This window comes from Muscardinus avellanarius (assembly GCF_963383645.1).
Source record: "Muscardinus avellanarius genome assembly, chromosome: 2".
Classification (NCBI taxonomy): Eukaryota; Metazoa; Chordata; class Mammalia; order Rodentia; family Gliridae; genus Muscardinus; species Muscardinus avellanarius.
Window position 1 is genome coordinate 171,756,866 of NC_137787.1, and position 27,229 is coordinate 171,784,094.

Consider the following 27,229-nt stretch of genomic DNA (forward strand, 5'->3'; position numbering starts at 1 on the left):
TTTCTGATTTTCTTTACATGTCAAGCTTGATACTAGATATTTGACGTATAAACATCACTAAATCTCACAACAAACAATGTAGGTATTACATACTCATTTTATTTTATTTATTTATTTTTTTGTACTAGGGATCGAACGAACCTAGGCTCATTCTACCTCAGAGTTATACTTCCAGCTCTTTTGGTTTTGAAACAGGATCTTGCTAAATTGCTGAAGTTGGCCTCAAACCTGTGATCCTCCTGTCTCAGCCTCCCAAGTACTGGGCTTACAGGCATGTACCACCAAGCCCAACTATTTTTTCCTTTTATAGGAAAGAAATCCTGAGGTGCAAAGAAGTCACATAATTTTTCCAATGGCACATAGCCATTAAGTGGTGGAGTAGATTTTTAACTCATTGTCTTTCCCGTACACCAATGTTTCTTAACCGGAGACAATTTTACAATGTTTCTTAGCCAGAGGCATTTGACAATGTTGGAAGATATTTTAGGTTGTTGAACTTGGGGCATGCTCTTGACATTTACTGAGAAGAGGTAAAAAAAAAAATGCTGTTAAATAAGCCAGATGTGGTGGCGCAGGCTTGTAAGCCCAGCATTTTGGAGGCTGAGACAGGAGGTTCGTGGTTCATGGACAGCCTCAACTACTTAGTGAGGCCCTTTGCAACTCAACTCAGTGAGACCCTGTTTCAAAATAAAGAATAAAAAATAGGGCAGGAGTGTAGCTCCGAGGTAGCTGCCCCTGGATTCCATCCCCAGCAAACAAACAATAAACAACAAAATGCTGTTAAATAGTCTACAATACGCAGGATAACCCCATGACAAAAAGATTGACAATCACAAAATATTAATAGCCCTGAAGCTGAGAAACTCTATATTACCCTAAACCTTCTACAAACTTCCAAAATATATTTACTTAGAGATTGTATTTATAACTTTCAAATAAAAACATCTATTAATGTTATTGAATCTTACTCTCTTAAGGACATAGGGGGATTTCCATTGACTCTTGGAGTTAACACCCTTGGACAAGATTCCCTTCCACAAAGCAGCACTTACTGCTTCTGTCAGAGCTTACTCTAGCATTTTTATTTTTCTGTAGTGGTAGCATGGTATCAAGTGTAGATAATACCTTTTAGATTGCAAATATTTACACAGATGGGTGAATACAGAGATGTCTAAGATAAATTGCAGTTGGTAGGAATGTTGGTTTTGTGCCAGGCAAGCCTCCCTAAGGAGGCCCAGGGAAGCCAGCTTGGATGGCGGGGCAGCTGCTGAGTGAAGGGTAGGTTGGCTCAGATGCTTCCCTGACTCCCACTGGTCCCTCTTTGGGCGGTATGTTATGATTCCCTTTCAGGCAAGAATGCACCGAGTGTTGTTACTCTATCGCAAGTTTTGAGGAGGGATAACAAGGAAGACCGAAACATTCTCTCGGAGTTCTTTGAGGGTGTATATTTGCTGGGATTGTTTCAGTTTCAATGCTTGTATTTCTTTTTAATTGCCTGCTACAGTTCTTTTATAGCTTTATTTAAAATGGCTCCAGAGTATTGAGTAATGTTAGTAGAGCCCAACCATGAAAAATGTGGAATTTCAGGTTTGGTTGGGTTGACATGAAAGCAGTTCAGGTACTCCCTCTCTGCTTTGGCTCAAGTACAGAGGCTCTACGACGTGTTTTGACACTTCTTAAAATTGCCTGTACTTTCAAGTCCACAATATAAAGTAAGAAAAACATGGTGTTGAGATTTTATATATAAGAGTCTATCGCAGCGTTGACCACAAGGAAAAGAGAAAGTTTGGAACTGAAAGATCTGGGGCCTAAACCTACCTTTGTCACTTGCTAATATTGTGGTCTTAGGAGAGTTATACAATCCCTCGTCAGTTTTCTCATCTGTGAACTGGGTAGAATGATGTCTTCCCTGCTTAATTCATAGTGTTATTTTAAGGATTGAATGACACAATCTATGTAGAGTTTAATATGGGCTAAATCTGTGAATGAGCAGTCTCCTAAGTCACAAATATTTTCCTATAATTGATCAAGGAATACTGTCAAATTCATCAAAATTTCTAGATCTAATAGGCTTAATTAAATGTAAATAATATTTACAGAAAGCTTTTGTATTTGCTTTACTGCAGAAAGGAACTCTTCTGATTGTGTAGAAAAGGAACTTTTCTACACAAAGTAGATAGCCCCATGCTTCCACACTGATAAAAAAAAACAGCCACCACAAAACACTCGTTCATTCTTAAATCATTTGGAAGTCTCACGGGATAAATGATCATTTGTACTAAAAAACTTTTTTTCTTGCCATGTTGTTGCATGTGGTGACTGGTTGAAATATATTTGTAGTTGTATTTTTATTCTGGAAGTAAAATGAATTAATATTGCCAAAAGCTAGGAGATATCTCTCTCCTCTCTCTCTCTCTCTCTCTCTCTCTCTCTCTCTCTCTCTCTCTTTCTCTCTTTCTCTCTCTCTCTCCTACTAGGAATGATAGGAATGAAACCCAGGGGTATTCTACCTCTGAGCTACACCCCAAGCCCTATTTTCTTCCTTATTTTGAAACAGGATCTCACTAAATTGTGTAGGGCCTCAATAAGTAGCCAAGGCTGGCTGCAAAGTGGATCCTCCTGTCTCAGCCTCCCAAGTACTGGGAATACAAGTGTGTGCCACCATGCCCAGCTCCCATCTCTCTTATTTAGTGCTTATCAAACATATGGTGGTTATCTCTTAATTTAACATAATCTCGTTCTTACTCGCAGAGATGAAAATTATGGCAGGGTGGTGCTCAACCGACATAATTCCCATGATGCCCTGGACATCAGGTGGGTGTTTTAGTTATATCATTAACAGAAACACAAGGATGGAACTTTTCAGAGAAGACTTGTTCAAGCCAGCTGAATATTTGTGGCTAGCCTCGGGCTTTCCCCAAAATCCTGGTCATGGGAAGTAAAATCTGAGATATTATTATGGGTTTCCTTGAGGAAACTATGCTTCTCCACCTCCAGAACTGTAGCTTGGAGCTGGAACATAACCATCCTTGGCCCGCCCACTGAGGAGGCCCTTTGACTGACAGGAAAAGGACTTTCATAGAAACACAACCAGATGAGAAGTCTCTGAGCCAGAGAAAGGAAGCCTACAATATAGAAACAATAATTTCAGAGTCACTTGCTTTATGGGACAGTACATTTCTTTTTGAAAAATCCTAGGCTTGTAAAACACACTAACTTATCCTTGGTGGCAAAGAGACTGTCAAATGAAAATTACTGGGAATATTCAGACAAAACTAGCGATCCCAGTAATGTGAAATAATCTCAAATGGATCTGATAACTAGATGATAATCTAATTAAAACACTTTCATACTCATACACATGCATAAACAACCACACCCATCGGAAGAATCTAAATATTTATTAGAATCAAGTTTCATCTGGCCCAGTAGGTTCTTTCTGTTCAAAACTGGGAGCGCTTTGTCAGAGGATGGATTTCAAACAGTCAAGTAGAAAGCCGGGCATGGTGGCACACATTTATAATCCCAGTATTTGGCAGGTTGAGACAGGAGGATCGAGGTTCCAGCACAGCCTCAGCTACTTAGTGAGGCCCTTTGCAAGTCAGCGAGACCCTGTTTCAAAATAAAGAATAAAAAATAGGGCTGGGGGTATAGCTTGGGGGTAGAGTGCACCTGGATTCCACCCCTAGTGCCACAAAAAAAGATAATAGTTAAGTAGACACCTTGAATCTATCCATTTTTGAAACTTTTATCTGTGAATTTCTCTTGACCACTGTAAACCTTTTCATAATTTTGATCTTTTCAAATGCTTTTGAGCTTACAGCCCTTTATGAAAGTAGCCGTTTTGTTTTCCTGATGTGAGCTTCAGTTCATCTGACGTGCTGGTCTGTGGGCTGGCAGACTCCCTCCTTATCCTCTTTCCTCAGTCCTCACCATATTGAAGACTGTTCCCTGGTTCCTAGTTGACCCTCATTTCACCGAACAAAGGGAGTCTGATCATTAGACCAGCTACCAATGGAACTTGCTCCTTGCATTTTATTAACTGTTTCTAGAACTATTAAAATATATACACTTGTTTTGAAATGTAACAGTAAAGACTAAGTTTCATATTTTAAGCATACATATAGTACATTTTAAGATAAGATATTGCCTCCTATGCTTTTTATTTTATTTTTGTGGTACTGGGGTTGGAACCCAGGGGTATTCTACCTCTGAGCTACACCCCATCCTATTTTTTAAAATTCTTGACTTTGAAACAGGGTCTCACTGAATTGCAAAGGGCCTCACTAAGTAGCTGAGGCTGTCTTAGAACTGTGATCCTCGTGTCTCATTATTATTTTTTTTTTATTTTGTGGTACTGGGGGTGGAACCCAGGGATAGACATTCTACATCTGAGCTACATCCCCAGCCCTATTTTTCAGTCTTTTTATTTTTTTAACAAGGTCTCACTGAGTTGCAAAGTAGCTGAGGCTGTCTGTGAACCACAATCCTCTGCTCTCAGCCTCCCTAATGCTGAGATTACAACCGTGCACCACCATGTCTGGCTACACTTGTATGTTTATTTTATATTTTAAATTATATTGGTTGCCTGGACCTCTCTTCTTGATGGTTAGGATTTTGGCCAAAGTAGCACGTCAGGCTTTTATCTTTATTAACATAAATCTGTAAGCTTTAGACATTTCTCTTTTGATGTAGAGCTAATATCACAGAATATATCTGCCACAAGGAATAGGGTAGATTCTCCAAGAACTTACTCAAATGATGCCACCCATCACTTAGCTGCCCACTTGCAAAATACATATTCCCTTTGGTGCTCATTCAGCAGCCACATTGCTGGGAGTGTAAAGATGCATAAGACACAAGCTTAGATGTCAAAACAGCTCTTGTATTCATAGGGAAATGATCCATAGGTTAAAATACTAAAACATACAGAAATCACAATTGTAGATGTGTTGGGTGCTATGCAAATAGAGAGGTGAGATGAACTAAATCTACCCGAGTAACTAGATGACCCACCAAGGAAGTAGTCTTTGGTGTGGACACTGCTGCTGGCAGGATGAAGAGGAAATGTTTCTCAAATAGGCAAGGGTGGCTGGGACACCTCCGGAGACATGGGACAGCCCAGCTGTCCTGGCAATGGGTGCAAAGAGCTGGCATTAGCAAGGACTGAACAAATATATTTCCATCACTGTAGATAAAAGCTTCCTATTGTCCACTGACTTGGAAATTTTACTACATCCTTCTTAGATAATTTAAGGGAGACTGATAACACAAGTAGTGCTTATGAGATGCCTCTTGGGGGGGCAGCCATGGTGCTAAAGACTGGAAACAAAGGAGGTCCCTGCTTCCAGAGAATGTGGATACTGGTTGAAGGCAGGGAGGGAGAAGAATGAAAATTAATCAGCACGTAGTATGTCTTGTTAGAGTGGGCACTAGGAAGAATAAAGCCAGCTAAAGAGATCTCAAGTGATGGTTTCTGTGGCGAGGCTATTTTCTGGACTGGGCCAGAGGGCTCTCCAATGGCTATTTGCATCCACAGAATACAGAAGATGGAGAAACACACCATAATTTCACTTTGGGATTTCCTTATGAACTAGGAGAGTTGTATTAGGCAACCTTTCGTTACTTTTTTCTTGCCTTCACTATACCTCTAACTCTGTTTGAAAATGTTCATATCTGTTTACCTTCCAATGCCCAGGTCAAACTGCAACTCACCCATAAACACTCCTTATACTTGAAAATCACCTTTCTCGACTTATAACTTCCTTGAATTTTGCATGACCGTTATAATGACACCAACTACTTTCTGTCTTTGGCTGTGAATATCTACTTTGTCTCTCCAGCTCTGTGTGGGACCATCTGTAGTTATTTCCTTCCAGATTTCCTCCTAGTCAAATTTGTACAATAAAATATATCACACTGTTTAAAATTAAATGATAGGAGTCCATCCTTAGTTCTTAATCTGATTCAATGTCTTTAATGCATCAGCTTCAAATGATGGTATGATATATGGATACCATAAATCATGGTTTGATTTTCCAGAGTTCACGTTCCCTAGATCACAGGGACATAGGAGGCATTAAACAGGCTGTATTCTTGATTGATGAGTTGGATCAAGATTTTTTTTATTTTTTATTGGTGCATTATATTCGTACATCATATTGGGGTAAAAAAAAAAAACCAACACCACCGATTTAACCCCTACCTACCTGATTCCCACTCTTTCCATGACTATAATTTCTACTGTTGAGCCTCCTATCCTCTGCCTTTATTTTCTTCTTTTCTCTCCCATTTTTCCCTGTTCATGTATCTTTCTCTCTTGTTGCCTTTTCTCCTTCTCCTCATCACTCTTTTCTCCTCCTTTCCATGTTATCCTTTCTCTCGCCTTTCACCTTCTTCTGGCTCTGGGTGTTTTCTTCCTCTATTTCTTTCTCCCTTCCCCCTTCTTCTGCCTGGGAGTTCTTGACTTTCAACCCTGTCCACGGTGCTGAATGCTAAATAAAGCAGTTTAGGATTTGTCCTCTTGTGTGGCTGAAGGGACTGTTAGAACTCTGCAAGGAAACCATGGTATCATAAGGGATTTGAGATACTATTATGCAGAGGTCTACAACACTGACAAGAGTATATATTTGTTATTAACCACTTTTCATGGTGTGTTGTTTGCTTCATATATCCTTATCCACAATTTGAATATGTCACACTTTAGTTAAACATAAATGAAGACAGAGAAGAATCCTTTATTAGCATTGAGAATTGGATTTACCATAATTTATTCTATCTGAGTCAAAAGCTTAGAAGATTTGAGTACCTTAGATCTGTCTTTTCTTGGCAACCTATACATTTCCTACAGAAATTGGTAAGAGATTTTACAAGTGTATAATAGTTATTTTTATAAACCATTTTGGTAATTTATTTAAAATTTGATAACTATTTTTACAGGAAAATCAATGAGAGGGCTGAGCCAAAAGCCACGATTAGTCGGTACAGATCTGATGACACGTTGGACAGGTAAGGTGCTTTGGGATCATGTAAGTGAGAAAGTACTTACATGTGCTTTACATTTAATGCATGTTAAAACATCAAGTCCTACCTCTATAAAACATGAGACATTTAAATGTGTATCAGAATAAACTTTGAACCATTGATATTTTATCTCCAGGGAGAAAGGGCTCTAAGGCTTGACTTATTTTCCTAGGAATGTATAAAATATCAGTTAGATGTATTGTTTTCCTAAAGCCTTAGACTTTAGTAGATGATCTGAGAATATATAAGTATAGGTAGGGTGTACAAAACATAGACTCTGTTAATTTAATTCAGAATGAGGAATAGATCCAGGCATGGTGGCAAATGCCTGTAATCTCAGTACTTGGGAAGCCGAGACAGGAGGATTGCAGGTTTCAAACCAGTCCCAGCAACTTAACAACTGAACTAGACTTTCAGCAATTTGGTGAAACCTTGTTTCCAAATAAATATTAAAATAATAAGACTGGCAGCATAGGCATAGCTCAGAGGTAGAATGATCCTGGATTCAATCCTTTGCAACACACACACACACACACACACACATACACAATAAAAATGGGGAATATACTTGTGTTTGTGAATATTAGCCCTATTCCAACCTTAGGTTCTTCCATCCTGATGATGGAGAAACAGCAGTTTCTGTATAACTACTTATGGAAAGACTGCCAATTTTAATAATGCAATTGTTTAAATCCATTTAGGATAAAGACATTAGCTCTTTAGAAATTGAAACTACTTTTCCAACATTGGAGTCTCTATATGGCCGAGAGAATGAGTCTACTACACTGTGCCTACATTACTCTCTTCTTACATAAAGATAAAGGGCTCTTCCCTATGGGAAAAAATGAGAAACTTCTATCCAGGTTGAAGTGTAAATTTCACAAATCACATTTTTTTTTCATTTAGAGTTGGTAAAGAAGATGAATAATCATAGAAAAGTACAAAGTAACATGTTCAGCAGGAGTTGGGCATAATGCACGGATAAAAACATGCTGTTACTGTAGACAAAAATATCATGGATTGGATTTGAAGCAGATATGCTGAAACTTATAGCATCTAATAGACTTAGGAGTCAGACTACACCAGTGTAGGCTAGTAAAGCAAATGTATGTACTTCTGTACTATTTATTCATGGGTTTTCAAGTTATCCTCTCTAATAGAGGATAATCAGCACTGAAACCCTACTGAGATGGCCTCTCTCTTCTTTTAGTTCTCAGCCTTATCAAAAATGAGTTTGTAGAAATATATGTTTAAAATTTCATCTCCACAGTAGTGCACAGACAGAGGTAGACATATACCTGTGTTCATTCACCCTGGCCTTGCAGTCTTTCTTGTTGCATAATTAATTGAAAAGGGAAATCCTAGTTATAGGAACAAATTTATAACGTGAAATGACTGAGCCTCAAGAAAGGTACACATGTGGAGGACCCAAGCTTATATAGGCTGCATGTCAGAAAGTTGAGGCCAGTACAAATTCAACCTTCGGATGTGAAAAATGGAAAAGACCCCTGGGTCTAGCATCCTGAGGGAGCTTTAATATCTTAATGATAACTTGACTTGTCTTATTGCCCTTACACCTCAATTTCTGATTGAGTCAACTGAGGTGGGATTTGGGCATTGCTTGTGAGCCTATAAAAGGAATCTAATGTGCAGCCAGCATTTATAAACACAGAGTCCAAATATTTCCTTTTATACAGAATCTAGGGACTCAAGATTATGCGACTTAATTACCCAGAGTTTTTGTGGCTTGCTTATTTGTTTGTTTGTTTGTTGGCACCGGGGATTTAATTCAGGGCATTTTACCTGTGGTCTATACCCCTAGCCCAATTTTATTTTGAAACAGTGTCTCATGAAGTTGCAGTGGGCCTCACTAAGTTGCCAAGGCTGGTCTCAAACTTGCAATCCTCCTGTTTCAGCCTTCCAGATCCTGAGAGTACAAGCAGTGCCAACATACCGGGTTTAGTGAGTTATTTGGAAGAAGTATCCTGGTCAGCTGTCTTTCTTTACTGACAGGGATCACTAAAGACAGGCAAGCTTTATTAGTAGGAGTGGGACCTCCACTATGCAGACCAATTTGAAATGCAAGATGTCAAATCATTTCAGGAGGAAAATGATAAAATACATCTGGTTTGTGAGTCTGTACATTTTTTAAAATGATGCATTAGTTTTAATGAATATAAGAAAAATACTGGGTTTAGACTTGAAAAGTTTCCTTCTAAATATATATATATATATATAATTTCTACACACATATGTGTGTGTGTGTGTGTGTGTGTGTGTGTGTGTGTGTAGAAATTTGAAGTGGCTAAAGAAACATAATAATAGTGTATGTGACACAGATATGGTCCTGAATCCTGAAGGTGGTTTAATGACTCATTTGGAAAACCTAGGTTGGGGTTCCCCCTAGTGTTATTATGTGGGAATCTAACTTCCTTAGGTTCTCATACTGCCAGTGATATTATTTTCTGTCTTCGGGACCAACTTCTATTAAAGCAACCTGCTTAATATCACGAGTTAGTGAAAGATTAATATCCAAGAGAAATGCAAAGATAACGTCTCAACAATGAGAAATTGGCATCTGTATTAGAATGATGGTTTAGAATTTCTTTTCCGTCACTGAGGATAGACTTCTCCCCCTAGTGGCATGAAAAAGATTGCTATTCATGAAGACCAACAAAGGTAGATGTGTTCATCTTTTCCGCGAGTTTAGGGGATGATCTTGCTGAGATGATTATCTCAGAATGAGCGGTGTGGTAGAGACCTTGGAGATAGACGGCTTCCTACCTGTGTCAGCAGAAGGGCACCCGGCTTCTCGGAGACCCCGTTTCTTCAACTATAAAATGGACATAATGACTCCCACCTTGCAGGGACATTCTGAAGAATTAGAGAAGCTTATGAAACGATCAGCCAAGAGTGGCTAGCTATTTTTACTACAACATGCAGTGCTGCTCACACAGGTTTATGCTGTGGGATTTTAAAAAATAAATTCATTTAATTTTAACATCTGAACATACCTTGGGAACATTTGATAATAAAGGTCTGTTTTGTTTTAGACAAGTCTTGTTTCCAGTCATTTCCTGAGATTATTTTTTAACTTCTGTCATGATCTCAGAGAGAGCTATAAAGTTTAAGTAGAGCTTTTAGGGAACTTTAATATTTCTGGTTACCTGACATCTCACCTATGATATCCACAGTGATTTACTGCAAAGCTCATTCTCATTCATTCTCATCCTCTCTCTCTCTCTCTCTCTCTCTCTCTCTCTCTCTCTCTCTCTCTCTCTCTCTCTCTTTCTCTCTCTCTCTCTCTCTCCCTTCCTCCCTCCTTCCTTCCTTCCCTCCCTTCCTCTCTTTTTGTAGTACTGGAGATTGAATCCAAGGACATTCTACCTCTCAGCCCTATTGCTTTTTAATTTTTGAAACAAGGTCTCACTGAGTTGTAGAGGGCCTTGGTAAGTTGCTGAGGCTGGCTTCAAAACTGTGATCCTCCTGTCTCAGTCTCCCAAGCACTAGGATAACAAATGTGTGCCACCATACCTGGTTGCTGCAGAGCTCTTGAAACCAGCTCAGAGGTTGAGAGGCTTCAGTGGGTGTGGGGTTTTGATCCCAGTCTTGGTCTGATGATCACCTTAGATAAGAGAGTTTTGTACATGATTCTCGGATTCTGTACAAGTTACCCTGTATTGTGAGCAGTCTGTGCAGCCTTTGTGTCTGTGGAGTATTGCAACAGTTATTCATCCTTCCTTTTTTTAGTCAAGAGTCAGCAGTTAATAGTATTACTTACCACAAACAGAAACTCTGTTTGGGGTTGACTCCAGAAGTTTAGTGTGTTAAAGTTATACCCAATAGTTTGGTTACATATGTCAAAATGAACTGAAATTATCTTCAGCTTCTGACAAGGAAGTCATGTTTTCCCCTGCATGACCATTTCTTTTGGAGAGAGGTAAGGTCAGTGTCCATCTTAGCAGGAACAGGCTGTATAAAGCCCTATCCTAAAGCAGATGATAGAAGCAAACGTTTTGGGAAAGTTAGAGCAGACCTGTAGTGTGGGCCACCAGAAGAATCTTGATGATTTTTGCTTTCCCAAGCCTTACTTTACTACGCCCTACCTTCTGCAAACTGGCAGAATGCCCCAGAAGACAGATCTAGGTCTCAGAAGGAACCTTGCTATCCAACGGGAGATGAGGAAGAGAGCTGCAGGGGCTGCAGTCAGGAGACCACCCCATTGGCACGGAGTGATGACTTTCTTGCCCTGTGTTTCCCGACCTGGGGAGCCCACAAACGTGCCTTTGCCAGATCTGCCTTCTTTGAGGAGCCCTGAGATTAGAGGAATTAACACCTTTGATGGCCATTAGGGCTTCTCAACCAAATGTATTAGTCAAAGGGAAATAATCTAAATAGAATAAGTGTTTTAGCAAGTCCCCCTCTCCTCTCCAGACTAGATGGTTTAACACACAGGAGGATTCTCTTTGACTCACCAGAATTGGATATGATGTTGTTAAGTCAATGATTCAGGAGTTGGAGTTCTTTCAGCATTTTAATTTTGCCATCTTCAACCCAGGATGGGAGGGGGAAGAGCATAAAAGATGATGCAGGTTTTATCCTGGGTCAGGAAGTGGTAAACAGCACTTCTGTCCACATCCTGTCCTCTAGGACTCAGTCGAGTGGCCCCAACGTAATTACAATTCAAGTTCATAAATGTGGCTTCTCTGTGTGCTCTGCAGGAAAAGAAAGTGAGCTTGGCCAAGGCCTCGTTTGGTCTGTGCCACATACAAAAATGGCTTAGTATTCCATGGACGCCTTTCACTGACATAGGAAGTTACTGTATTTGACAAGATGTGGTATGAAACCGTAAAGGACGAAAAGATAATTAATGAGTTAAATGCTTAATGAGTCAGAAAGGCAAATGTGCAAAAAAGCTTCATACTTTAAACATTTTAAATTATGTATATAGAACCTCACAAGTAGATTTTGTCACAAGTAGCTTTTTTTTTCTGTAACAGTTTTTAAAATGTAACACCTGTTTTCTGTTTTCTTTCCTATGTAGAGGGTAGAACAAAAATAGGAAGCAAAAGGGACTTCAGTCAAATGAGACAAAATGGCAGAAAAGTGAAAGGGGTTGGAGGAGGGAGGGGAGGAGGGGGAAAGAAGGATCGAGGAAGGGAGCAGCTCAAATAAGGCGACGTTCATGCAAGATTTCACTACCAATCTCTTGAGAATGAGGGAGGAAGAGGAAGGGGGCTGCTGTACAAGGGAAATAACACACGTGCGGCGTCCGTGCATGTCTGTATCACTTTGAATCCCACTCTGATGTATAGTTACGTTGCACTGATAAAAATACAAAAATAGTTCTCTTAACTAGAGAAAGGTTATGTTGTAAAGTTATTCTAACATTAAAGAGAGCTAAAAGGAGTTTAACAACCTAAATGTTTATCCAGACTTTTGTGTTGTCTCTTTATAAAGGATTTCAGACAGACATGATGCTGTTAACACATATAAGGCCAATACCTTGGATAACCGACTAACCAATAGGTACCAGCGTCTACTAACTTTGGGGACGGATCAAGTGCAATCTCTTTCCAAGTGTTACTCATTTACCTACAATTCTCCATTCCTACTTAATATCTTTTATAAACTCTTATTCTCTATATTTTTAACACAGATTTTCCAGAGTATAAAACTACTCCTATTTATGGCCAGAATAAAATGTTGTCTGGCTTAAAAATCAAGAGAGCTCCTTGTTTTGGGTCTTAACTCTTACCATATTCACATCTTTAAGATGTGTTACATTTGTTTAAGATGTGATGGTGGCAACATAATAAAATATGTGCAAAGGCAAATTTATATTCTTTATAAATTTGAATATAAATATATTTAAATATATTTATAAATTTGAACATAAATATATGAAACTGCCATCTCAAATTTATTCAAAGACTGATGCTTTCTTTTTATTTCTCTCAAATAATATCTAACTTCTCATTAAAAATAACTAAATTCATGCATGATTACAAGTGATACAAGTGTGAATTAATTCTTCACTATTCCTCAAATTGTGTCTTTTTCCCCCTTCTCTCTTACCAGAAGCATGTCCGCATTTAGATCACCAGAAGCAACCAAGTTGTATGTATTTTTCTTTATTATTATTATTTTTTGTGGTGCTTGGGATCAAACCCTTACAACATGCTACAACTCCTGTTTTGGAGCACATTGAGTCACAAAATCATGAGTCTTTGAAAAACTATTCAGATGAAATCTATTTCCCCTGTCCTGTACAATTGGTGGTTATAAGTAACCCAAATTAGGCATACTCTTAAAAGCAATTTGTTTTAAACTAATTTTTTTTTACAAACAAATGTAATTTGTTATTAAACTAGTTTTAAAAATTAATTTTCATGCTGGATTATATACCACTCTGACACAGACCTAGGTCACTCTCATTTTTTGAGGGTCTGAATATAATAATAATAAATGTAAAATGGAGATTTTAAATGGCATGACTTTTAAGTTTTTCAACGCAAAAATTTCAGTATAAGAAGGTGTGGTAACACATGCCTGTATTCCTAATACTCGGAAGGCTGAGACAAGAGGATCTTAGTGAGTAACTTAGTGGGATGCTCAGCAACCTAGCATAATAAAATCCAAAGGACTGGTGTTTCATAGTAAAAAATCCAAAGGGCTGGTGTACCACTCCAAGGAATAATGCCCCTGGTTTCAATCCCTAGTACCAAAAAAAAAAAAAAAAAAATGCAGTGTAATTCAGTCAGCTACAACATAATTATGAGATTTAAGAAAATGAATCTATAGCATGCCAGAACTGATTGGCCTGAATTCAGACAATAAACATCATACCATAAGTGACTTGATTCAATTCCTTCAGTTTTTAACTAGTTATATGAGATCCTGAAAATTGACCAAATATGTAAACTAAGGAAGACCTATTTGTTTTAATTGCTCTTCCAGCTTCAAATGAAACATTTTGTAGTGGAGCGAGAGTACACGGGACTGGGAGTAGATGTGGGACCTTTTGAAGGTGGGGTGGAATGAACAAGGTTGGGGAAGGTGATGATGTGTTATTCTGGTCATCTGACAGGCGACCTGGCACCCAGCAGGCTCCCAGCACCAGCATCACTGCATCCACCTCAGCTACCACCCCAGTGAAGAAAAAAAGGTATGGTGAGCCCCCTGTGTCCGCTTCTTGCTGACATCCTCAAAGGACTGTTCTTATGAATGTCAGAACCAAACCATCCACCAAGACTTCCAATATTCCAAAGTGTCCTCCTTCCTTCTAGAGCTCTAGCACCTACCTCAAACATCAGGCATTCTCCCCAGTTTCCTCTTCAAATACTCCAGTTAGTTGCCTTAAGACCTTAAAATTCTAGATAATTTTTTTTAGTTCTAAACAATTATCTTTTTATTTATTTTTATTTTTTTCATTTTAAAAAATTTATTTATTATTATTATTATTATTTTTGTAATCATACATCATTTTGGAATACAAAACTTGAGAGGATATACAAGCACATATCTTTCAGTAAGCCCTCATCCAATCCCCATCCCATTCCCTCCCCCTCTGCCGATCCCATGCTTAATTGGTGATTATCTCTATATATTTGTTTACACACCTCATGAGTTTTAAAGAGATTCCATCCTCCCCCATCCCCTCCCCTCTGACTGGTCACCTTAATTGCTTCTCAATAGGGCCTTTTCTACTACTCAACCTCCTCCTGTTACCCCTTTCCTCCTAGTTCTTGCTAATTAGGGGAAGCATCTGGATTTTACTTTCTGTGCTATTTCTCTGTGCATGCCGCATTGCAAGTTCCGATCCCACTCTTGACGGCCCCAGTAGTGGACTGACCACCCAGGGGACTCTTATCCCAACCTCCCTGGCTCCAGCACTGGCCTTGCCTCATGGGAGGCCCCGATCCTGGCCTTGCTAGCCCCCGCACCGAACTAACACCTCGTCTGGCTCCGCTCCCAGCCTCAGAGACCCCAGCACTGGCCTAGCCTCACGACAGGCTCCGATCCTGGCCTTGCCTGACCCTGGCACCAGCCTAACCGCTTGGCAGGCTCCTATCCTGGTCTCGCAAGTCCCAGCTCCGTCCATACCTCACGGCAGTTTCTGATCCCAGCCTCGCTGGCCCTGGCACTGGCCTTACCCCCCGGCAGAGTTCAATCCCAGCGTCGGAGGTCCCAGCACTGGTCTTGCCTCATAGCAGGCTCCAATCCCGACCTTGCTGACCCCGGCACCGGCCTAACCCCTTGGCTGGCGCCAATTCCTGCCTCGGAGGCCTCAGTAGTGGCCTTGCTTCATGGCAGGCTCCGATCCCGGCTTGCTGGCCCTGTTACCGGCCTACCCCTCGGCAGGCTCCGATCCCAGCCTCGGAGGCCCCTGCACCGGCCATACCTCAAGGCAGGCTCCGATCCTGGCCTTGCTGGCCCCGGCACTGGTCTACCCCCTCAGCAGGCTCCTATCCAGGCCTTGGAGGCCCCAGCACCAGCCTTGACTCACAGCAGGCTCTGATCCCGGCCTCGATGGCCCTGGCACTGGCCTAACCCCTCGGCAGGCTCCAATTCCGGCCTTGGAGGCCTCAGCACTGGCCTTGCCTCCAAGGCAAGACTCTCTCCTTACAGGTGATGTCCAGGATTCTTAAAGATGTAGAGAAGCTGCAGTCCTCTTTCGTGGGGAATTTTTCCAAAAGTTCCAGTTCCAATGCATATGTTTTGTCTGCATCTCCAAATTCTAGCTGCTGCCGTGGCCATCTTAACCCCTCTCAAATATTTTTCTTTTTTCTTTTCCCTTATTATTATTATTTTTTTTAAATAGGAGAAGAGAGTATGTGTGGTTTGGGGAGGATGTGGAATCAGGCACTCCGTAACAAAATTTTTTTTTCTTTCCGGGTGTATGAGGTGGGGGTCACCTAAGGGTGCCCCCCACGTGCCCACACACCCATCCGGGGTCAGGGCCTTGAAGCCTGGACCTCCAGGCCCTTCTGGTTGGTGGGGGGTCACCTAAGGGTGCCCCACCAGCGCACGCCCACCCACCCAGGGTCTGGGCCTTGAGGCCCGGACCTCAGGGTCATTCTGGGTGGGGAGAGGGTCACCCAAAGGTGCCCCTCCAGCGCCCACCCACCCGCCCAGGATCAGGGCCTTGAGGCCTGGACCTCAGGATCCTTCCTGGTGGAGAGGGGGTCGTCTAAGGGTGCCCAGCCAGTGCCCACCCACCCTCCCAGGGTCGGGGCCTGGTGGCCCAGACCTCAGGGTCCTTCTGGGTGGGGAGGGGGTCACCTAAGGGTGCCCCTCCAGTGCCCACCCACCCGCCCAGATTCGGGGCCTGGCGGCCCGGACCTCAGGGTTCTTCCAGGTGGGGAGGGGGTCACCTAAGGGTCTAGATAATTTTTTTATGAAGATGCTCAGCTGTTTCAGGGTGGGCTGTATCAGGTAGTATATTTGCTAGGGCCCACATACAGGGAAGGCCTTGACCTACAGTAACGATTGACATGCAATCAGGTGTCTCTGTGCTCCGGAATCCTGCCTGCACCCATAGCTGCCTCCGCTCTAGACTGGGCTGGTTTTCCTTCCGGAGTCATTGGTCTGTGTTTGTGTGGGTTTGATCTCCTGTTTGGCTTCCCCTGCATGGCTTCCCACATGCTGCTGTTGAACTCCATGCAGCTCTTGAGCATGGAGGAGAAGAGAAATCTGTGGTGGCAGAATATCCTTCATGACCTAGAGTATGGTCGTGGGAGGTATTTTTGTATGCTGAAGAGACCACAATGCTAGCAAGTCATGACACAAACAGAAAACAGCCATGCTTGACCTTCTGTTCCTTGGAAGTTTTCTTAGCCTGCACCTAATACTATGCCTGGTGTAGGGTAGGTAAGTGGTGTTTGTTGATGGCCTGGCTATTTTTGCCAAGGAGCCACTATAGGGAGAGATGACTCACTGTCTTTATTTCCTCCCTGTAGCTAGGGTTCTGATTGTTACCTACAGAATCTCAGAAAATGTGATTCATATTTTTATTATTTCAAGTCCAAATTTCAGATTCCTAAGGTTTTAAGAAAAATTTAAGGTCAGTTAGGTCAATGTCCTACACAATGTAAGAATCTTGCCTCTAACAGATTAGACATCATTCAGGATGGTTGAAGCCAGCAGTAAGATTCTCACTGCTCAGCGATACACCTTTAAGTAGATCTTCAGGGAATGTGTACTGCTGATATTGAGCTGAAATCTATCTTGGTTGACTGTTACTTGGTTTTACAAAACAGAATTTAAAGCCAGCTCTCCTGAACCTCCAATTTCATGCTTTCCTTCTCTAGTCTACACCACTCTTATTGTATCTTCATTTATGGTCCCTATCAGTCTATCAGTCTTCTTGATGGAGTCCTTAGCGATTGCTACCAAATTAGAGTTACTTCCTTATAGTGTGAGGACTTTTTTTCTAACTGAGGTTAACAATGCTGTGGTATTCATTTATGTTTGCAATATTCTCGTCAGAATTTTTAGATATAGTTCTTTAAAAATCCTATTTTAAACCAGGTTGTGGTGATATGTGTGTGTATTCCTGATACTTGGGAGGTTGAGATAGAAGAATCATAGGTTTGAGGCCGGCCTTAGAAAGTTAGTATGATCCTGTTTTTATTTTTAAAAAATAGTGCTGGGAGTGTAGCTCAGAGGTAGAATGACTCTTGGTTCAATCTCTAGAAATAATAATAATAATAATAATAATAATAATAATAATAATAATAATATAAGAAGAAGAAGAAGTAATATTATTTTAAGTAGAGTGTAAGATTGTTATTTTTATGAAATAGTTCAGGTAGGCAGAAAAATATGGAAAATAGTACAATTAACAGGCATGAATAGGCAGAAAAATATGGAAAATAGTACAATTAACAGGCATGAATCTACTAGATTTAATGATTGTTATTATTTTCCAATTTCTTCAGATTTAAAAAAAAATGTCCACATTGTTTATTGCCAAAGGCAATAAGAAAATGAATTTACTTGGGGGAGCAGATGGCCTGGAATATAGGATACTTGCCTTCTATTTTATTTATGAATCTATGTGCATTTTATTTCTAAGGCCTTCTATAAAATTAATGCCATTACCCTTTTAACTGTTAAATTATTTTTAGTGTTTCCTGACAGACACGAAGGTAGGATCAGCGTTTCGAGTGCCATGTTTATAACTGATGACATTTCTTCACAGACAGTCCTGGTTTCCACCACCCCCTCCAGGTTCCAGTGCCACTGCCGGCACAGAGGCCTCCAGAAGGTAAGGGGGAGGGTGTCAGGTGCCATCGCTATGCCAGGGAGAGGAATATATTTCAGACTCTGACAAGGTGTAATTGTGGGTGCTCTGAAATAGATTGGAGGTAATTTTCTGAACGCCAAGCTCTGAACAAGACAGGACTCAGTGGGAGTGAGGTCAGAGCCCCGAGGGCTCCTGGTAGGAAACTGACAATCTATGAGAAGTAAGTAGGCATCTGTATGAGTTGGCTAGGATTGTCATAAAATAGTGGCACAAAGGAGATGGCTTACCAGAAATGGATGCCCTCAGTTCTGCAGGCTTGAGGTCCAAGGTCAAGGTGTTAGTAGGGTGGCTTCCTGCTGGAGACTGTGAGGGTCTGTTCATGTTCTCCACGTGCTGGTTTCCTGGTGATTTTTGGTGTCCCTGTCTGTACACTCATCCTCCCAGTCTATGTCTTCTTTTTTGCATGGTGTTCTTGCTGTTTGCATATGTGAGTCCAGACCTCTTTTCTATAATATTACCAGTCATATGAGGTTAGGGGCCCATCCTATTCCAGAGTGAGCTCAGCCTAACTTAACTAATTATATCTGCAATGGTTCTATTTCCAAATAAAGTCACATTCTGAGGGAGTTAAGACTTTATGTAAATGTGGAGGGAACAGTCCAGCTCTTAGTAGTGGTGGAGAGGGTGAAGAGAGCTGAGCATTAGGCAAGGGCCAGTCACCTGGGGCTCCTGGTGCCCAGCTCTTTCCAGACAATGCAGACCCCAGGTGATTGGGGGATATGGGTGGCCAAGTTCCTTGAAAATGGGAAGTGACAAATGAATGCTTTCTACTTTTTTGTTGTTGATATAAATAGTTTTAACAAAAATTTTAGATTGTGTGGAGGATACATTGCTCTACAATTTCTATGCTGGGAGTATCAACAATAATTCAATTTAACAAACATTTCACAAACATCTAATAGGTGATTACTGTATGCCAGATATTGTTCTAGAATTTGGGATATGCCATTGAACAAAACAAGAGCCTACACTCTGGCCTTGACAGAAGCATGTTCTAGAAGTATAGAACTCCTGTAATCTATGTCACCACTAACACAGAAACAGAAATGGGTCTTCAACAGGGCTTTGGCACCCAGACATCCAAAACATCTTTATATCTCATTGTCAAATATTTCCATATTTCAATGGGATGTTTTCCTACTTCCAACTACTGCAAAAGAGCGTAGTATGGAACATGTTTAATATTAAATTGTGTTTTCCCTAAAAATTTTATCTACCGTGCATATTTCTAATATCTCTTTCATTTCCAAATGATGGAAATATTTGAAAATGAAAGTCTATTGTAATTTAGGCCAGATTTCTAAGGCTTTAAGTAAATTTTACACAAAGACACAATATACACAAAGACCCTAGGTCGCTTTTTTTCTCACACTTGTTATTGCATCTCATGTATATGTATATGTGTTTAGGTGTGTGTGTGTGTGTGTGTATAACTAAGTCAAATTATTGCACATGTTGAACAATCACAACCTGCAATCACACCACATCCATCAACATATTTTCTTTTTGAATCTGCTCATATACAGGTCACTTCCAATGATACACACTGCTACGTATGGCTTATATTAGTTAACAATGTTCTTTCCCTGTGGGCTGTCGTTAGACATTACTCAAGGGGTATGCCTTCCTGGACCTCTGCAAGTGGGGAAAATGAGAATGAGGACTTTTGCTAGTAACAATTTTTTTTTTCTCCAAGTATCGCATGATCCTTCCAATTTTGTCTTGATAGACAATAACTGGCATTTTTTTTAGAAAATACTTTTTATTTCCGAAATAACATCTTATTTTTATCCTCTATCCATTATCTCAATAATAGTGTAAATTATCACTATAATAGACAACTGTTTAAATAACTGTAAAAATAGGTAATGGTTATGCATGAGTTGACATCTCATCCTCTGATGCATGTTGAAGGCGTAGATTTCTGCACAGGACTGATAGTTCCTGGCTATAAGCCCTGATGGTGTTTGCTTTGCTAGATGTGAGATGGGAGATGAAATGGATTACAATGCTCCTATTTGTGATTCCTGGCTCAGACCCTTAGCACTAGAACTACAGAAAAGAGATTATTTGGCTTGGTTGATCAACTTAGATACTCATTTCTATTTTAGATTTGCAGATAATTAATGTAATGTAAACTGAAAGAATTCTCTGTGAGGATCAGAGATGATGTCTTGCCAAGCTTTCAGTGGAAGGAGAGAGTAATAACATAGTAATGCCTTTTATTTCTGAAGTGCTTTTCTCTGGAAGAGCCCAAAGCAAGCTTCTAATTCTCACCTTTTAATGCCAAATGCGTTCCCAGGGCTGGTAAATAGCCTTTTTAATAAATGCTGAAAAATAGAAACAATTATTAAATAATGAAAGGGAGTAAAGGCTTTAAAAAGAGATCTTTATCCCCAGAGGAATTCAAAGAAAGTAAAAATAGGTCAAAAACAGATAAAAATGGGGGAACTGTGATTTTTAACACTAGTTAACCATGCAGTACTGAATTAGTTTTCTTTATCTCCCACTAACACACTGGTATCCTTCTCCACTTGCCCTTCCCTGGCATCTTCCACAGAAGAAATTCCTCTTAATCCTGACACCCTCATTTTCTTCTGTTCCTCATTTTTTGCAAGCCTTTGCTTTTTCGCCACCCAATCTTTCCCTGAAATTTCATTTTCTTTCACATATTCCTTTCTGCAACACACCCGAAGAGACCAACACACTTCCCAGCTATCATAGGAATGAGTTCTTTTCCCTTCTTTAAAAAATTTTTATTGGTGTATTTTAGTCATACCTTTTAATGGGGTACAAAATGGTAGAGGCATACATGCACACATAACTCATTTAGCCCTTCCCCAATTCCCACCTAATTTTCTTTTTTCTTTTTTTGTTTTTTTTTTTTTTTGTTTTGTTTTTGGTGGTACTGGGGGTGGAACCCAGAGGCTTTCTACCTCCAGGCTATACTCCCAGACCTTTTTTATGTTTTATTTGGAAACAGGGTCACCTCACTAAGTTGCTGGAAGCCTCACAGAGTAGCTGAGGCTGGCTTTGAACCCGTGCGATCCTCCTTTCTCAGCCTCCCAAGCGTGGGGATTACAAGCGTGCGCCACCACGCCCGGCCTCCCACCTAATTTTCTCCCCCTCCTTCCTTCTCATGTTTTGCTTAATGATTGACTTTGAAATGTTTATTAGTGTACATCAAATACATTAGGGAATTTCCCTCTTTCTTTCTTCCTATGACCTTTCTGTAGCCTTTTCCAACATAGTCCCTTCCCTCATTGGTTCCATTCTTAACATATATTATGAAAGAAACCAAACTTAGTTGTGTTTGGATTTAAAATGCATGTTGGCATTTGTTTTTGGATTAAAATTAATTACAGGCACAATAGAAACTCACCCAAAGAGTCTCAGGCTTTCTTATCAACCAAAAAGCTCACGATACTATCTCTTTCTATATCTGTCTATCAAGCATCTATCTGTGTTAGTCAGCTTTCTGTCACTGTGACAAAATATCTGAGAAAATCAACTGAGAGGAGGAAGAATTTATTTTGGCCCATGGCGTCAGAGCCTTCATAAGTGCTTGGATGGCTGGTTCCATTGCTTTGGGCCTCATACCAAGCAGAGCATCATGGCAGAAGGGCAGGGCAGGGGAAGCTGCTCAACTCATGATAGATGGGAGAGAGAGAGAGAGAGAGAGAGAGAGAGAGAGAGAGAGAGAGAGAGAGAGAGAGAGAGAGAGAGAATGATTGAATATTACAGAAGGCAAGATATATTCTTCAAGGAGCCACTGCCTTCAACTAAATCTCACCTCCTACAGTTTTTACCACTTCCCAGCTGTCTATGTATTGTATTTATGAACAGATAAGGGGATTGTTCCTTGATGAGGTGAGAGCCCTCAAGATCTAATCCTTTTCCAAAGCCCCATCTCTGTACAGTGCTGTACTGGGGACAAAGCCTTCAACACACAAGACTTGAGTGGACATTCCAGATCCATAAGATTCTCTCTCTCTCTCTCTCCCCCTCATACACACACATGCACACACACAAGTCTGGTGACATTAACTGGGATTTAATTAATGAAGTATTGGGTTAAAATAACATTTGAAAATAAAACAATCACAATCACACTTTATAACTAAAAATTGCATTTTTCTAGCAAAAATTTCTTTTTATATTTGATATATATTTGTCCTGCAATGAAAGGGTTTAGACTTAGATAATTAAACAAAATTTGAGGGCTTGAGAGTTGAATATTTTTTAAGCATCTTATCCCATTTCTAGTAAATGTGAAAGAGAGAAGCTATAATTCATGACAGCAAGCTATAGCATGTAAGGTTAGCTTGAATAAGTCATTTGACCCTTTTAGCTTTGTCCGTCCTTCCTTCCTTCCTTCCTTCCTTCCTTCCTTCCTTCCTTCCTTCCTTTTTTTCGCGGGTCTGGGGATGGTACTCAGGAGCATTCAACCTCCAAACTACACCCCCTTCCCTATTTTTTATTCTTTTTAATTTGAAACAGAATCTCACTAAATTGCGGAGGGCCTCACTAAGTAGCCGAGGCTGTCCACGAACCAGAAACCGCAATCCTCCGATCTCAGGCTCCTGAATGCTGGGATTACAAGTGTGTGCCACCACACCCGGCTTTCCTTTTTGCAGTACTGGCGATGGATCCCAGGGGCATTCTACTTCAGAGCTGCACCTCTAGCCTTATTTATTATTCTTTATTTTGAAACAGGATCTCACTAAGTTGTGGAGGGCATTACTAAGTAGCTGAGGCTGGCTGGGAACCTTCAATTCTCCTGTCTCAGCCTCCCAAGAACTAGGATTACAAGCATGTGTCACCATATTGGGCTGCTTCTGGTTACTGAGATGTAAATGTTTCTGTCTTTTCTTACTGGGAAGAGAAATAACCAGGGCAATTTTTTTCAATCAGTATAGTATTTTGATTTATCAAGATATGCCAACAAGATAAGCCTCTGGAGCCTTTTTATTAAATACCATCAAGTGGCATATTTTCTTTTCCTTTTAACCAAGATGGAATCAAAATTTAGCTTATAGCTTTATTCCTCATTACATTCTTCTTTCTTCCGACCTTCTTTATTAAGCCCCTGTTCACTGTTTCCCCTTTTAGCCTTCTGGGAAAAAAAAAAAGCCTTCTGAACATTTTCTAGTGTGCCCTTACAGATCTACTCAGTTGGCACTCTGTGTTTCTGTTATAGCTTATATATCCTCAGAAGAGTTGATGATGCTTTCTGTCCTATTTTCTGGTTACTATCACCATTAGAAACCAATATCTCATAGAAGCAGCTCTCCTCAAGGTTATCAATGACCTTGCTAACTCTTTGTTGATTTAGTAGTCCCTAGGACTTGACCTTTCAGAAAGCACCACTGAAGATTCCTGCCTATATTAAATCTTGCTCATTGGTTTTTGAAAACCAGCCCTCTAACAAACTCTTAGGGAATTCTCTCTCTCTCTCTCTCTCTCTCTCTCTCTCTCTCTCTCTCTCTCTCTCTCTCTCTCTATCTCCCTCCCTCCCTCCCTCCCTCCCTCTCTCCCTCTCTCCCTCTCTCCTTCCCTCCCTCCCCTGAGAGTTGAACTCAGAGATACTCTCCTTCCCAGCTCCATCTCCAGCCCTTTTTATTATTTGTTTCGAAACAGCGTCTTGTTAGGTTGCTAAAAGTCTTCCTAAATGGTTGAGGTTGGTCTTAAACCTAAGATTCTCTTGTCAGCCTCCTAAGTACTAGGATTACAGGCTTTCTTTTGTTTCTTTAGCGATTCTTCCTTAGTCTCTTTTGCTACTTCACCATCTTCTACACAACCACTAAATGCTGATGTTCTAAAGGCTCACAGTCCCTCCCCTCTCCTCTCCTCTCCTCTCCTCTCCTCTCCTCTCCTCCCCTCCCCTCCCCTCTCCTCTCCTCCCCTCCCCTCTCCTCTCCTCTCCTCTCCTCTCCTCTCCTCTCCTCTCCTCCCCTCCCCTCCCCTCCCCTCCCCTCCCCTCCCCTCCCCTCTCCTCTCCTCTCCTCTCCTCTCCTCTCCTCTCCTCTCCTCTCCTCTCCTCTGCTTGTGCACTGCCCCCTCGGCAGCACCATCTCTGTGTGAGACATCAGCAGCCATTTGCTCCAGCCATCTTTTCTGAGTCGAGACCATTAGTGAGCATCCTGGCTGGCTGACCTTTCTCTACAGGTCTTCTCTGCTGCAGTTTTTCTCAGAAGACCCTTCACTCCCTTCTCTCTTCCATCTCTATTTTTCTTCTCCCTTCCCTTAAATTCACATACATTAGGGAATTTCCATTTCCCCCTCTTATCCCCCTCAGTTAGGTCACCTTTTTGCTCATCTATAGATTCTCCTTCTTTGTCTAGAGTTCCTCCTATGACCCATTTTCTCCCTAGCTTCCACATATTAGGGAGAGCCTCCGGTTTCTTACTTTTTATGACTGACTAATCTCACTTAGCATAATATTCTCCAGTTCCATCCATTTCCCCATAATTGACATAATTTTGTTCTTTATGGCTGGATAAAATTCCATTGTGTACATATCCATAGTTTTTTTTTTTAATCTGTTGATGGACTTCTTGGCTGGTTCCATAGTTTGGCAATTGTGAATTGTGCGGCTATGAGCATAGATATGCATGCATTACTTTGGTAGTCTGGTTTCCGTTCTTTTGAGTAGATACCCAGAAGTGGTATTGCTGGATCATATGGTAGGTTCATTCTCATTCTTCTGAGGAAACTCCATACTTCTTTTTTTCCAAAGTGGTTACACTAATTTGCAATCCACCAATTTGTATTAGAGTTCCTACTGCTCCACATCCTCGCCAGCATTTGTTGTTGTTTGTGTTTTGAATGGTTGCCATTCTAGTTGGAGTTAGGTGAAATCTCAGGGTAGTTTTGATTTGCATCTCTCTGATTGCTAATGATGTTGAACATTTTTTTATACATTTATTAGCCATTGGGATTTCTGTTCTGCTTTTTATACCACAGTTCTTTCCTCTTGCCACAGTCATGTCATCATGTAGTCACACAACACTTGAAACATCACACTGGTCACTGAGCCCTGTCTTCCTTTTTCCCCTTATCCTATCACCCTTGTCTTGAGTTCGAGATACCCTGGTGCTGATTAAAGAAAAAGATACTACCACTAGGTGGCAGTCAGACACCATGAGCTTAATTTGGGCGGTGCTTAGACAGGTTCCCTGCTGAGCCAGTCACAGCCTTGAGGTATTCCAAAGGGGACCACCATCCAGAGGGTGGAAGAGCAAGGGGCCTCTGGGAGACAGGAGACCAGGCAGGGAGCTTACGTGTCTAAGTGATGTCACTCTGCAACATAGGGCAATTCTAAGGTCAGAGAGCTTAGGTGAGAGCAGCTTGGGATCCCATATAACCCCCAAAGTTGGACAATATGGATGTACGGGTAGCCATAACATAAGATCCACCATGGGGTCCTAAGAGGAGCATTTACATTTTTCGTGAGATATGGTATGGTATGTAGAGCTAAAGGGACGTAGGGTACAAATCTTGATAAAAGATGTGAAATTTGGAGGAAGGAGAGAAATTACACATTGTGAGGCTTCCAAGCCCAGAGTGATTTTAAGTATAGCAAAACCACTAATCAATGCAGGAAGAAACAGGAGCAGAATGAGTAGTGAACAGTAGGTCTCAAGAAGCTGCCCTTGTGCTTGGTTTGAGCGGGCAGAGTTGAGATACTGGAAAGATGATTTTTCTGAAGGTGATTCCCAAGCAATGAGAATTGGCTGGGGGTGGAGAGGAGAGTGCTCAGGTAAGAGGCTGGTGTCAGAGATCCTGATTTGAAGATAAAACCATGGAATTGCAACGTGGAATCTTCAGCATGAAGTTACTTGTGGAGACAGTGTTAAGTGAGAGGGGATAAATATGAACTTTGAAGTGTGTCTACATGTTGGTGGTGGAGGAAGTACCAGAAAAATGAAGCCCTGACTACTGCAGTTACCTGGTGATGGCGGGTGTAATGAGACCCAGGCGGGGCCTGGGTTCTACCATCCCTAGCCACTCTTGACTGTGCCTCACAGTCTGCCATGGATCTTACCTCCTACACACAGCTTTCTCACCCCCACCCCCCAGGGTTCTTCTTGTAAGCTGGACTCAGAAAGCTTGTTATCTGTCTCTTTCTCCCTCTTTATCTTCCCAAGAAAATTGCTAATCTCTGGCTGAGTGCTAAGAACATCCTGTGCCAGATGCCAGGAGTGCAGAGAGGTATAAGCCCCAGCTCCTGTTTTAGGAAAGTTCAAAGTCTTCCAGGGAGTCACCGCAAGCCAGGATCACTGAACGGGAAGGCTGGCCTGACTGAAAGTGGTCCTCGGGGATGTGATGAGCACAGAGGTAGAGACAGCTGCAAAAGATGGGGGAGCATGGAGAGGGAGGCAGTAGAGGATGCATCTGGGGTACAGCGGGCTTAAAAAACACAGTGTGAAGTAACCTTAAAGCATGATTAAGAAGATGCATGGGGTTGCGGGAGAGGAAAAGGAGCCCTGGCTCTAACTCCAGAGAGCATGGTATGGGTATGAGTGTGTGTGTGTGCATGGGTGTGAGTATATCTGTGTCTATGTAGCAATGGGTTTCCATCCGTGGGGCATTCTCTGTATTCATCCTTTATAAGTTATGTTTTGTGGTAGGAGGAAATCTGGTAATTCTGGAACTTCCAAACCTGATATCATAAGGAAAAATGGCTTTTAGGGTAAGAAACTATGGGTGAATATCTACTGATAACTTACGGTAAGCTTAAGTACCTTTTCCGGTATCATGTTTCTTTCTATTTTAAGAGGCACTGCTGTGCTGTTATGTAATCAGGGCTCTGACCATGTGCTGGAGATCATGAAGTATATATAAAGAAAATATGAAAGCACACTAAAAACCTTTGCAATAACAAGAAAATAT

The 27,229-nt window shown here is 41.1% G+C and overlaps 1 protein-coding gene across 1 annotated transcript in view; it reads left to right on the forward strand.

The window, feature by feature from the left end:
• The window catches only part of SCEL (sciellin), a gene marked incomplete at both ends in the record, with an annotated part of 113,163 nt that overhangs the window by 1,598 nt on the left and 84,336 nt on the right, over window positions 1–27,229 (forward strand). Inside the window, 6 exons of the mRNA XM_080689489.1 lie at window positions 2,752–2,814; window positions 6,940–7,008; window positions 12,484–12,552; window positions 13,105–13,143; window positions 14,114–14,191; window positions 18,230–18,295. Coding sequence (XP_080545615.1) covers window positions 2,752–2,814; window positions 6,940–7,008; window positions 12,484–12,552; window positions 13,105–13,143; window positions 14,114–14,191; window positions 18,230–18,295 — 384 coding nt within the window. The remainder of the gene's footprint in view (window positions 1–2,751; window positions 2,815–6,939; window positions 7,009–12,483; window positions 12,553–13,104; window positions 13,144–14,113; window positions 14,192–18,229; window positions 18,296–27,229) is intronic.